At 35.3% G+C, this 13,000-nt stretch overlaps 2 protein-coding genes and 1 long non-coding RNA gene across 4 annotated transcripts; 2 read left to right on the forward strand and 1 right to left on the reverse strand.

Moving 5' to 3' along the window:
• Positions 1-3,491: 3,491 nt before the first annotated feature.
• LOC116115522 (putative 4-hydroxy-4-methyl-2-oxoglutarate aldolase 3) lies at positions 3,492-6,604 on the forward strand. 2 transcript variants are annotated; one of them, XM_031401662.1, is made up of 2 exons: positions 3,492-3,726; positions 5,919-6,604. In XM_031401662.1, exon 2 carries the CDS (start codon positions 5,927-5,929, stop codon positions 6,425-6,427), a length of 501 nt encoding a protein of 166 aa, XP_031257522.1. In that variant the 5' UTR covers positions 3,492-3,726; positions 5,919-5,926; the 3' UTR covers positions 6,428-6,604. The 2 variants fall into 2 exon arrangements, with proteins under 2 accessions (XP_031257522.1, XP_031257523.1); XM_031401663.1 differs by lacking the exon at positions 3,492-3,726 and adding an exon at positions 5,183-5,382.
• Positions 6,605-7,215: 611 nt separating this feature from the next.
• Positions 7,216-10,576, forward strand: LOC116115559 (F-box protein At-B-like). The gene is made up of 4 exons (XM_031401697.1): positions 7,216-7,920; positions 8,009-8,214; positions 8,543-8,633; positions 8,807-10,576. Exons 1-4 carry the CDS (start codon positions 7,771-7,773, stop codon positions 10,145-10,147), a joined length of 1,788 nt encoding a protein of 595 aa, XP_031257557.1. The 5' UTR covers positions 7,216-7,770; the 3' UTR covers positions 10,148-10,576.
• A 213-nt stretch (positions 10,577-10,789) lies between these two features.
• On the reverse strand, positions 10,790-12,626 carry LOC116115560. Its single transcript, XR_004125681.1, has 3 exons — positions 12,524-12,626; positions 11,532-11,587; positions 10,790-11,164 (listed from the first exon to the last, which is right to left on the reverse strand). It is a non-coding gene; the product is annotated as an uncharacterized LOC116115560 (long non-coding RNA).
• Between the last annotated feature and the right edge of the window lie 374 nt (positions 12,627-13,000).

Below are 13,000 nucleotides of genomic sequence, written 5' to 3' on the forward strand. Positions count from 1 at the left end.
GAAAAAAGAAAAGAAAAGAAAAGAAAAATGGAGGAGAGTAATGGTAAGAGTAGACCAAGAAAAAGTGAAAAACTACAAAAAGAAGAAATAAAGAATGGAGAATAGAATAGTTGATGACAAGTTGGTGCCTTGGACTTGGAGGCAACACTAACAGAGATTGAGTAATTTGTGGGAGTGATGCTCCCCTCCCCCATTAATTTTTTCTTTTTATCTTTCTCATTTTTCGGGTCCAGTCAAACTTCTCTCTCTCTCTCTCTTTCTTTTTGATCAATTACCCCGCACCTACGTCTCTCCCTCGCTTTCTTTATTCTTCTTCTATACGCTTGAACTTTGTTTGACTTCCAGGGGGTTTTGTAACATTTTTCAGTCATAATGGATTATTATGAAATTAAAGATGTTTTCTAATATAACAAAAATCCCCTCATGGGTTTTCAAATGAATTTTATATATTTTTCAATGAAACCTCATGGCTCGACTTCTTATTGTATAAAATATGTATAAGTCTTCATTAGAAAACAAATTAAGTGTAGCTCTTTATCTCAACATAAACTGAAAATGCACAAGACACTAAATAGCATTATGTGAAAGGGTGAAATTAGGCCTAGACTTGTGTACAAGTGAAGACAAGACAAATATAGATTATATAAGGTATTTGATTAAGTTTAGGATCATTGCATATATATATATATATATATATGGTTACAAATTAATTAGGTATGCAAAACATATATAGTATATATACCAATCCATAATCCAATGCTAGTTTAAACGTAGTTGTTGGGTGTTTGGAGTGCCGGAGGGGCAACTCAACCTTAAACTTCTCCTCAATGCAATTTATTTATTTTGTTTTGTCTCCTACTCCATAGGGAAGACAAATCCCTTTGGTTAAGTTACAATATTGTTTATTGTTTCTTCAATCTCAAATTATGATATGACCATAACTTAACAATTACAATGTTGATTCATGTTGTTATAATTGGTATGAAAGACTGACTTGATGGTGTTATCCATATAAACTTTAAACCCTAAAGAACCCATTATCATCTTAAACGCCTACTTTAACTTTCTTAAAAGGTGATCCTAATCTTGTTAAACATTTCACCAATTACAATATAAGAATAAAGAATGAAATAAACGTTATATATAGCTTGGTAATAAGCAATAAAGATTACGATAAAAAAGGATCATGCTGGTTGAGAAGAAGCATGTTAGAGTAACATTTGATTTGATAAAACAAGTGGGAAGGTAGAGTAGATAAATGGTAATGGTATGGATAACAAATCCATAAACTATTGAGGTCAATGTTTATGTGTATATATAATACAAGCATGCGCTTCATTCTTACATCAGGATACCGAAAGAATGATAAGAAAATCCTTGGATATAGGAAGATAAGAGAGCGTGTGTGTGGTGAAGTGATTGGATGGTTTAATGAATTAAAAAAGTATTAGGTGAGTGGGGTCTGTATCCATCACCCACGCACGAGGGCATCCTATTCTCTCTACACAAACAAAAACCCTCCGTTAGAGAATCTCAACTCAAACACAAACACAAACAAAAACAAAAACCCTCCGTTAGACAAGGGTATCCTATTCTCAACTCAACCCTTTTGTATTATATCATATATAATGAGTAGAAAACAGCGGAATCCTCGCAAAGAAAGCAGGCAGATTTCTGGACCGTTCCTTTTTGTTTATAAATAAATTAAACAATAGGGTTTTTGTTTTTCAAAATGTTATAGAATAAAGTGAAATCCACTTTCTCTCTCAAGACTAAGAGTTGGCGGGGCCATTTTCTTTTTGATACACGAGCGTCTTGTTTACCTTGGCTTGTATTGTAGGATTCAAAATGACTGACCCATTTGATACGTATGTTCCGAAATATTTGACTTTGTAATCAATAGCATTTGATTTGTCAATGGAGATCTCTTAATTTCCAAGACGTGTCTCAGCTATATACATTTATTTATCATAAGATTAGTTGGGATTGGTTAGCTTCAAATAGACGTTTTATACAATTTCTTCCACATATCTACTCAACCACGCCACTCTTATTTTACTTTCTTACATTTGAGATGATATATAATATATAATCAACATATCATATCAGATTTGTAATTATGGGATTGTGAAACTTAATATTGCTAATTAAAACAGTGGGCACCCACGACCTTCTTTTTAGGAGGTGAGGTCCCTTCTTATTACACCTACCAAACCATATACTATGACTAAAATCCACGGCTTTTCACANTCAATAGCATTTGATTTGTCAATGGAGATCTCTTAATTTCCAAGACGTGTCTTAGCTATATACATTTATTTATCATAAGATTAGTTGGGATTGGTTAGCTTCAAATAGACGTTTTATACAATTTCTTCCACATATCTACTCAACCACGCCACTCTTATTTTACTTTCTTACATTTGAGATGATATATAATATATAATCAACATATCATATCAGATTTGTAATTATGGGATTGTGAAACTTAATATTGCTAATTAAAACAGTTGGCACCCACGACCTTCTTTTTAGGAGGTGAGGTCCCTTCTTATTACACCTACCAAACCATATACTATGACTAAAATCCACGGCTTTTCACATTTTAAACCCACCTAATTATTATGGGTGAAACCAATATCTCCCTCTCTCCTCTCTTCAATTTTGAATCTCATCTCATGTTATTACAACATTAGAATAACTACTCTTATCAACAATATATACACCATCGTTCAATTAAAATTAGGTTTATAAGAGATAGTTTTATTCATGTAACTTAACCTAGACGATTTTACTACATCACTATGTGATTTGGTTGTACCATCTTATATAAGTAGTGAACTTTACAAGTGTACTTAATGAATAATCAAAATCAATCAACATCTCCTTATCTTAATTGTTTTTGCATGATTTTATGTAGCCTATGATACATACAAGGATGGATGATTTTATTTTTATATTGATAACCCATCTTCATTAAAATCAAGACAATATCTCCTATACATCATTTGCAACTCTCTCCATAATTTGTTGTGGATTGAATGAGCTTGCTTTAACAACTTTCATCTAATCTTATCCTATCAAACCTAATATTTGTACATGCATCATTTTCAAGATAGTTATATATATATATATATATATATATATATATCTCCTTGTGCTAAGTTATAGGGTCCTATCAATGTCATTTATTAAGCTGAATCCACTTATTTTCTTAATCTTCAATTTCAATTAAACCCCACTTCTTATAATGGTGACACCCTAATAGGAACTACGTACACTCTATCAATCTTTCATGAATAAAGAATGGGCCAACTACATTCAATAGCCCAGCCCATATCAAGTCAAACCTTATCTTGGGTCAACATTGGGCTGTGGGTTTAGCCTCCAATCCATAAATCTCTCTGAAGAGACACAGTGCAGTTAAAACTCAACTCAACTCAACTGAAACGATAACCTTTACAAACAAAACCATTTGATGGATTACGTTACTGGTTGTGGCACATCAACCAATGAGATAATTTGTCTTTCTCTGCCGCCAATATTGAATGTGGTGATGTCATCTTCGCTACAATTTAATACTGTTTTAATATAACTGCACTTCACTTTAAAGCATATAGGATTGATTTTTCATTCATTATCAAAGAAGCTAGTTGTAAACCTCACTTCAATTCTTGTATTCTGCTTTTGTTTCCTCATTTTCTATCTGGGAATTCTCTTTGAAAGGTTAGAATTTCGTCACCTTCTGTCTTATTTATTCCTGTTTGTTCATTTTCAATCAAAATTGCTAATGCATTACATTTGCTGATTGGCTTATTTGGTTGATGATCAAATGGCTCTATTCGTATATTATAATAACGTTTATCCTCCTTTATTCTTGTTAAATCTATCAACAAACTAGATAAATTATCTCTTTTAAAATTTCTAAGAAAACTGGGATAATATTAGTTTGGTCTATGTAGCTTTTGTGCAACTTTAGGAGAGCAATGATGTCATGCATCTAATTTTAGCAACTACTCATATTAGTATCTCTGGAAATTAGCAAGTCATTCTGGTTAGGGCTCTTAGATGAGAAAGCAGTAGTGTTGCTTAACTTATCCTACCACATTTTTTTTCAGTTCCTGTTGTTTCTTGTGGTACTCAAAACATGCCAAGCAGCCAAGTTCATTCTTGGCTTAGTTATGTGATTCAAGCTAGCAAGAAGACAAATTGCGAATTGGATTACATGTTTTGTTTTTGTAGTTTCGGAAAGTTGTCTTGCTCCTTCATTTTCGTCTATCTATATACTTGATAACATATATGGTTTCAGTAGTTAATTGAACTTTGAATAGGTTCATGTTGATATCGGGGCCTGAACTTGTATTCAGTTTTATCTATCTGTTGGGATTGACCATTGTCGATTTTTAGTATCGGGGTTGCACGTATTTCCATAAAACTTGAACCAGAGGATGTATTAGCCAGCATGGAGCTAAAGGATTGAAGGATAGTGCCCAAGTAATTTGATTGTGATTGTTGTTGAACCAAAGTATAATCAATGTAATGTATGTGTGAAATTGTTGATAGACCCTTTCCTCAATGGTGTGGCCACCATATACAGGCCTTCTTCCAGCAATTGGCTTATGGAAATGTTCATGTTTTGGAGTGTAGGCTACTATGTCTCATTGGTGCTTTTTTTGCATCTATATAAGGCGTTTGATCTCTTTGTCCCAGGCATGCACTCAATGTCCCAGCTGCAAATATGTTATGTACTTCATTTGATTTGTCTTTTAGGTGGTTGATTGTTATGGATTTCATGGGAAGTAGGAAGATGCTATTGATGTGCTCAAGATTAATGCTACCTGTCCGTCCTTGGCCATCAATCCGGCGAGGATTCTATTTTCATTTTAGAACACTTGTCCTCCCCTGTAATTTGCCAACTACAAAGCCATCTGGCCTGTTTCCTAGGTCACCTGATCAATTATTATCTTACAATCACTTAAATTACTGGCGTACATGGCATCATCCTTTCTGTCCATTGTGGTGGGAGTATTTTAAGGGTAAACACATTGTTCGTTTTCTTTTCTTAATTTTGGGCATGTGCATGTTATATATCTGTATCAGGATAAGTTATGTTCTTTGTCTTCACCACTGAGATCCAAGCTGGTAGAATCACTTGTTTTGTTCATATCATTTGCACATGGTGTTATGCTGGATCCTCATTATCTTTACTACAAGCAATGTTACAACCTTATGATTTAGTTTTGTGGTGAAGAGTATGGTGGAAAAGCATAGGTCTATGCTTAGCTTTCTTGTAGCAAAAGGTCACAATACAGATGCACATGCACATAGGAATGATCCCTTCATAATATACATTTGAAGGTCAACATCGATAGTTTGCTAGAGGTACATGCAGACTAACAGATTTCTTGTTCATTACATCATAAATATTTATATTTTCTGGACAAGTTTCAACTTGCAAAACTGCTGTGACAACCAGAGCTTATTTTTTCTTTTTAGTAATTATTGTGACAGAATAAAGTTCAGACTTTACTAGCCTTTGAATTACTGGAGAGTGAGAGAAGCATAGGTGATTGTTAAAGGAGGGAGGAGATGAGGCATGTTAGGTTTCAAAAAGTTACTTCCTTTGCTCGTGTGTTTATCTTTATTAAAAACATACTTAAGAAGTTTAAAATGCCCGTGGTTTTTTTCCCAACTATGGATAACACCAATATATTTTCTTGTGTTCTTTATTATTTTTTGGTTTTACATACTCTTGTTTTATTTATGTTGATGGATATATTAGCCTAAAACCAAACCGGCTAGATAAAAGTTGAGGTCCTTGAGGGACATCAAGTTTGAAACCCATCACTAGATATGGATGGATTTCTTCTTTTATAGTTATTATAGTTTCACATTTTTATGGGGCATTTTTATTGCAGGAAAAAATATGGCTTCTTTAGCAACTGCTGAAGTTTGTGATTCGAATGCAGCAATTCTGGCAAGTGGTGACTTGCGTGTTTTGCAACCAATCTTCCATATCTATGGTCAATGTCGATCATTCTCTGGTCCCATTGTCACTGTAAAGGTATTTGAGGACAATGTTTTGGTTAGGGAGCTTATTGAAAGCAGAGGTGAAGGAAAGGTTTTAGTTATAGATGGCGGAGGAAGCATGAGGTGTGCTTTGGTGGGTGGGAATTTGGCACAATTGGCACATAACAACGGATGGGCTGGTATTGTAGTGAACGGGTGCATTAGAGATGTGGATGAGATTAATGACTGTGGTATTGGGGTGAGGGCCTTGGGATCGAATCCTATTAAATCGAACAAAAAAGGCCATGGTGAAAAGCACGTCCCTGTGTATATCACTGGAGCGTTCATTTGTGATGGGGAGTGGTTGTATGCTGATAGTGATGGCGTTCTTGTCTCCAAAGGGGAGCTGAGCATCTAAACAAGCATTTGAAACAGATTAAAAAAACTTTTTTCCCATTTGGGCATTGTTTGTGCTTTTGCCTATTCAAGGGATATTGATTCATGTCTAATAAAGTTATTGTGCTGGTAAAGGGGAAACAGTTGACATAAAGTTGTGATAAAGTTACACCATATTCTGGTCTTGTTTTGTTCGTAACATTGCCTTCATTTACTCTTCTGGTTTTTTTATGGAGATGCTGGTTTTTTTCAGACCAAATGAGGATAACTAAATCAAAGAAAGATAGTTATGGAAGCAGAACAAATACCAAAGAAGTAATATATTTTTTGCCTGACCTCTTAAAAAGTTTTGTGTATTACAAAAACGCAGAGACTGACAAATAGAAGCCTAAACAGCATGGCATAAGTTTATTATATCATTCCGGTTATGTTTTGACTGCTTAGAATAATGTTTATAGCTCCCTAATCACTACAGATTGCCTTTGAAATGGAATTAAGGGTGTGTTTTGTAGGAGATAATCCTTCTTTACTTAGATAATACCATTTTATATTACTTGATTTTAAGTAATATAAGATTCCGGTAATCTTTTAAAACTAATAGTTTTTATTGTTGGTAATATAAGAGGTAATATGATTATCTTTATTTTTTTAGGTATTTTAAGATTACTTAATTTTGTTATAATTTTACCTTTTATTAATAAAAATTTTAGGACAATAATGTCATTGTTTTAAAAATAATTTATAAAATACTAATGGATTTTATCTTTATATACAAAATTTTTAGGACATAAATACTTTTAGACTTTAAAAAAATTACTCAAGAGTGCTGGCAATTTAACCACCATTGTTGATCACTAGCGTCAGAACAATGCACGAACAATCGGATTTGGTTGATTGTGCACAAATCTGATTGTATTCGACATAATCTTTGGCTAGAAACAACTAGATCACTATAGATCTGGTAAAAAATGGTTGGAGGTCAAATCTATTTTGGTTGTTTTCAACAAGATCTACGGCTTTGGCCAGACGGCCGTCTGGGTATCTACATGTTTCAGCTTCGCTGATGCAACGCCCTGGATTATTTTGTATCTCTCATCATCCTCCATTTCAAACGGTTTTTGTTTAGTTCATGATTAACATTGGATCTCATATAAATACATGTTAATTGCCAAATACCCCATAATTAACTGCATGTGCATACATCATAAGACCAATTTTTTTTTCCATGTAATGACAAGACTATCAGTAAAATTTAGATTGTAAATTACTTTTCAGTCTCTAATATATAACTTAGTATGTTGAACCGACAAAGAGGCATAAAAAGTCGAACCAAATAAATATAAAGCAGAATATCAGAAGAAGAAGATGGAGAGGGTGCCGAGCACGGTGTTGAATGAAGAGATACTTCGGAGGCTGGATTTGCAGACTTTATCCTCGCTTGCTTGTCTCAATAGATCCTTTCGCTTATTGGTTTACTCTCAAGCTCTTCCTTCTCTGACTTCTCTCCATTTCTCTGTAAGTTCCTTGTTCCAATTCCTACAATACTTTATTTTTTATTCTTTTATATTGGGGATTGTTCTAATACAAGTTATTTGCATTGCAGACCATGTCTCCTGATGGGCAGACTCTGGAAATAATTCTGGGTCGTTGTAAAGGTCTAAACTCTCTTACTCTCAACTGCCTCCGTCTCCAAGACCACCCACTCTCTGCTTTCCTTTGTCCAACTATCCAAGAATTGAATTTGTGGTGCTGCTCCTCTTTGTCATACCAGTTTCTTACTTACATTGCCCATCGCTGTCCTAATCTTAGGTACAAATCTTAAATTTTATTATTCTCATATATATATATATATATATATATACGTTCTTCTCTTTTCGATTCTGTGAGTGGTAGCTACATAGCTAATTCTCCAGATGTCTGTTAGTTTTTTCCTTTTCTAGCTTTCCTACATATGTTTTTGCTAGTGGCTTAACAAGAACAGGATTTTTCAAGAAAGGGATTAGGCAATTTGATGTGCTTCTATTTTTTTACATATCTTATTTATCACCCTTTAACTTCACGGTGTTTCAATTTATTTGAGTTTTATTTACCTAAAGCATTATGCTGCAATGAACAAATTTATTAGTTCTGTTGTCAGGTTGCTTATATTAGAATTGGCAGACAAGAACTTACCTGATGTATTCAGAAGTAAACTTGCCTTGATGCTTAAGCGGTGCTTGTACTTGGAAGTAAGTTATTGTTACCGTTCAATTTTTCTTCAATTCGAGTTATCAATTCTTTCAAAGTTCATTTTTTTTTTTTTTTTTTTTCCGAATGAGTTTACAGCTAATGCCAAATTATGTTTGTGAGTTGAAACATGCTCTAACCTAGAAACTGAAGCAAGTTTCCTTTCTATTATTAGTCTCTGTCATTGAAAATTCGAGGGCCTGCAGTTGATGCAAATTCTTTTGGGTCCATAGAATTTTTGCTTCCCAGTACTGTCAAAATGCTAAAGTTGCAGCCAGTGCTTGAGCAAGACGCAATCCGAATCATAAGGACAGTTGGTAGAAACCTTATGGAAACAGAAATTCTAAGCATCCCTACCTCTCCTTTTTGCAAACTGCAGAGCTTGTCACTGGTTTTAGATATAATAACTGATCAACTACTTTTAACTATCACCAACTCTGTTCCTCTTTTGGTAGAGTTGGATCTTGAAGACAGACCAAACAAGGAACCAATGCCAGACTATGACTTGACCAACAATGGGCTTCAATCCCTATGTTTTTGTCAACATTTGACAGCCCTCTCTCTTGTACGAAGTAGACTTAGACACCAAGGAGCATTCAAAAGAGTAAATGATATGGGCATGTTTCTTCTATCTGAGGGTTGCAAAGGCCTGGAAGCAGTGAAACTTTGTGGATTCTCCAAGGTTAGTGATGCTGGCTTTGCTGCAATTTTACATGCCTGCCAAAACTTAAAAAAATTTGAAGTCCGAAATGCCTTGTTTCTGTCAGACTTGGCCTTTCATGATCTCGCTGACATTCCATGTGCCCTTGTTGAGGTGAGACTGTTGTCATGCCAGCTAATAACTAGTGAAACTGTTAAGAAAGTAGCCTCTTCTAAGAGCCTAGAGGTTCTTGACCTGGGCGGTTGCAAGAGCATAGCCGATTCATGCCTCAGCTCTATTTCATGTCTCAATAATTTAACGGAATTGAATCTCACAGGAGCTGATGTTACTGATTCTGGTTTATCTGTTCTTGGTCAAGGAAGTATGCCCATAAGAAATTTGTGTCTTAGAGGCTGTAAGAGGGTAACTGACAAAGGAATTTCTCGTTTGCTGTGTGGAGGGGCAATTGGCCAATTGTTGACAGCCCTGGATTTGGGTTACATGGCCGGTATATCAGATAAAACCATTTTGACAGTAGCTGCTGCTTGTGTAGGGATTATTTCTTTGTGTATTAGGTCTTGCTTTTATGTGACTGATTCTTCAATGGAAGTATTAGCTAGAAAGAGAACATTTCAAGATGGGAGTAAACAACTGAGGAGGCTTGATGTGTGTAACTGCATTTGTTTGTCTGCTGATTCATTGAGATGGTTTAAGAGGCCTTTGTTTCAAGGATTACATTGGCTTGGTATTGGGCAAACTTGTCTGGCTAGCCAAGGAGATGTTACCGAAATATATGAGGAGCGACCATGGCTGACTTTGTGCTTGGATGGCTGTGAAATGGGATGTCAAGATGGATGGCATTTCCACAGACCTTAAAAATCATCCATCTTGATTCTTGACAAGCTTGCTTCCTTCACATTTGTGTTAACAGGTTCAGAAGATCCTCTTGAAAGCCTGCAAAGAGCTGGAGACTGGAGTTTTGATTTCACAACTTCCAGACACATTTCCGTGACTAACCAATGAGAGAGGCGAAAGTACCGCGGGTTTGAATCAGTATACTTTATTAGGCCTAGTATTAAATATTTATTAGGACCATGTCCGACTGGTTGGAGTTTGAGAACCAACGTTCTTGTCACTTGTTGCTGTAAAATCAATAATGTCCGCAGAAACACTCGTTTTTGGGGGTGAAACTGTACAGCATTATTCATGTACTTGGTGGTAACTAGGGCTACACCCCAAAATCATTTGGTGACATTCACACCAGTAACAAACCTTAATTGATTAGCAAGTATCAATATTGCTCTCTATAGACATTTCACACTAAGAGACATCCATTAATTTATAAGGGTAAATGTCACTCTTTGAAAATAGTGGACCATAAATTTTATGCATGACTATGAATACTGTTATCCCATTTGTCGTGTAACAGTCGTATGTGAAAACCCAGAAAACTCTTGGGAGCCCCACAGCTGCGTGTTGAAATGTTGCTTCCATCTTATCTACAAACAGAGAATTACATATTATAATACGCCAAATAGGAAGTGGATATGCAAGAGCCCACGCACTAAGCAGCAGGCAGGGCCAACTCTTTCCACCTCGAGGAGAAAAACAAGTAAACAGTGCAATATGCAAATCCAGAACAGAACAAGGGAAAAAATGAAAAAAATAATTAGGTTTCTATTTCTTTTTTGAGTTGTCTAAGGTCCGGCAATATAATTCCTAGGCTTCTATTTGCTCTGCACTCATAAATAACAGCTGCAGCGAGGGAATTAACTAGTCAGCAAATCCCCAAAAACAAGAGCAAGCAGCTTTCAGATAAATGCAGTCCGTCCACCCCTACGACTGTGCCTGTCATATGCAGTGTTGAATTTGTCCACCAACTCGTTCATCGTACTGCCACAAAAATAATAATCAAAGTTAGAGCATGGATGCAAAAGAAATAAATGTTTGTCAAAAAACCATTACCAGTAGACTCCACTTTGTTCACCCATTCAAACATAGTTAAAAGGTAAACATACCAGCTCCATGTTCACATATTCTTTCAAAGTAATTTTGGTATTAAATAAAGGTGGCAAGTTCCATCCAACCATGAAACACAAATCTAAAAGATAGCCAAACTACAGTAAGCAAAACTACATTGCCAACTCAACCCTCCCAAATTCCAGTGATCTTTTTCAGTAGCACAATACTTAACAATGCACATTAAACCCTCAACTCTTTCCATCAGAAGAACAAGGGAAGAGAAAGGTGAGCATCATACCTTGCACAGTTGGTGAACATAGCCAAGTAAGCAATCAACAGTGTATCATTATATTCCTACAACAGAAAAAGGTGAACTTCATTACCCATCAATAATAAGATAACAATATTCATCTTTATCATATTTCATATTTACATAGTATTATGAGTTTAAAATCCAGAGTAAATGGTTGTTTTAAAAAGAAACAAAAGATACAGACAGCAATGCATATAGTTTCTAACATTTTATGTAACAAATGAAGAAACAACAATCCACACAATTTTAGGAAAGTTTATACCAGACAAGAAATTGCTGTATATCACCTTTCATGAAGCCAATTGCACATGCCACTAATGTCTCCATGAAAGGGATTTAACCTACCTTGAAGCCACCCATTGAAACCCTTTACTACCATCATTAAAAACCTTATCATCTCTAATTACATTAATTTTCATTACAATATAATCAAGCCCAAGCTGCTACTATCCATTTCACTGAAGCCACAGGTCTTCACAACCAATGTCTTCTTCAAGATTCTGATGTTGGCTGTCATTGTTTGACATCACCACCATCTTATATCAATTTTACCAAGTTAAACCTAAAACCTTTCATCTGTAGAGCTATTAGCCATGATGTCGGGTTATATAGGGTTTGATGGTAGCTGTTTTGACCCATGACATCAGGGGGTATTGTGCTGACTGTGATTAACAAGGTTGATAGATAGAGAGAGATTGGAGCCTAGAAGGTGGTGAGGTTGATCGAGGGAGCCAGCAGGATGGATGTGCAAGTGGAATCCATACGAACAAAATAATATATATGTTTTTTCTGCACTTTATTCATTCTATATGCCAACATAAAAAGTTCTCTTGATTATATGTTTTCTTCCATCGTTCATAAAATGATCTTACTAGGGGTACAAAACTGTTCCTTTACAGGAAGTAATTAACAGCTTTATGAGGGTGCTCTAGGTAGACTATTATGCAAAAACCAAAAAATGAAGAAATTGCACTCACCATCAAAAAATCATCTTGGAATTTTTCTGATTCAATGGCTGGCAATCTTCTCAGGAGGCTTGACACTTGCCTTAGCAAAGAATTCTCACAAGGAATATCACCTGTATTTAAACACAAAATGGAATTGATATGAGCCGTGGTATTTTCTCATCCACCTAATGGTTTGTTGAAGGCTACCATATTTGAGAAGAAAAGTTGCACATTTCTATTACAAAGGAATTATGCATATATGCACTTTTCTAAACATATTTATACTATGTTTCATAAAAAGGAAAGAATAGTAGGGAATGGGAAATAAAAGGTAGAGAACAAAAGGGCATTCAACCTTTCTTCCGTTTGTTGGTTGCTAGGATGAAGAGGACAGTAAGAAGACGATTACCACTTTCAACCGTTTAGTATGTTCCAGATAGGGAAGAGACGACTTTCATTACATGTTAATTTAGAGTCATTTGACCATTATATACTGACATGTTGAAA

Source organism: Pistacia vera, unplaced genomic scaffold, assembly GCF_008641045.1.
Source record: "Pistacia vera cultivar Batoury unplaced genomic scaffold, PisVer_v2 Contig745, whole genome shotgun sequence".
NCBI classification, from domain to species: Eukaryota; Viridiplantae; Streptophyta; class Magnoliopsida; order Sapindales; family Anacardiaceae; genus Pistacia; species Pistacia vera.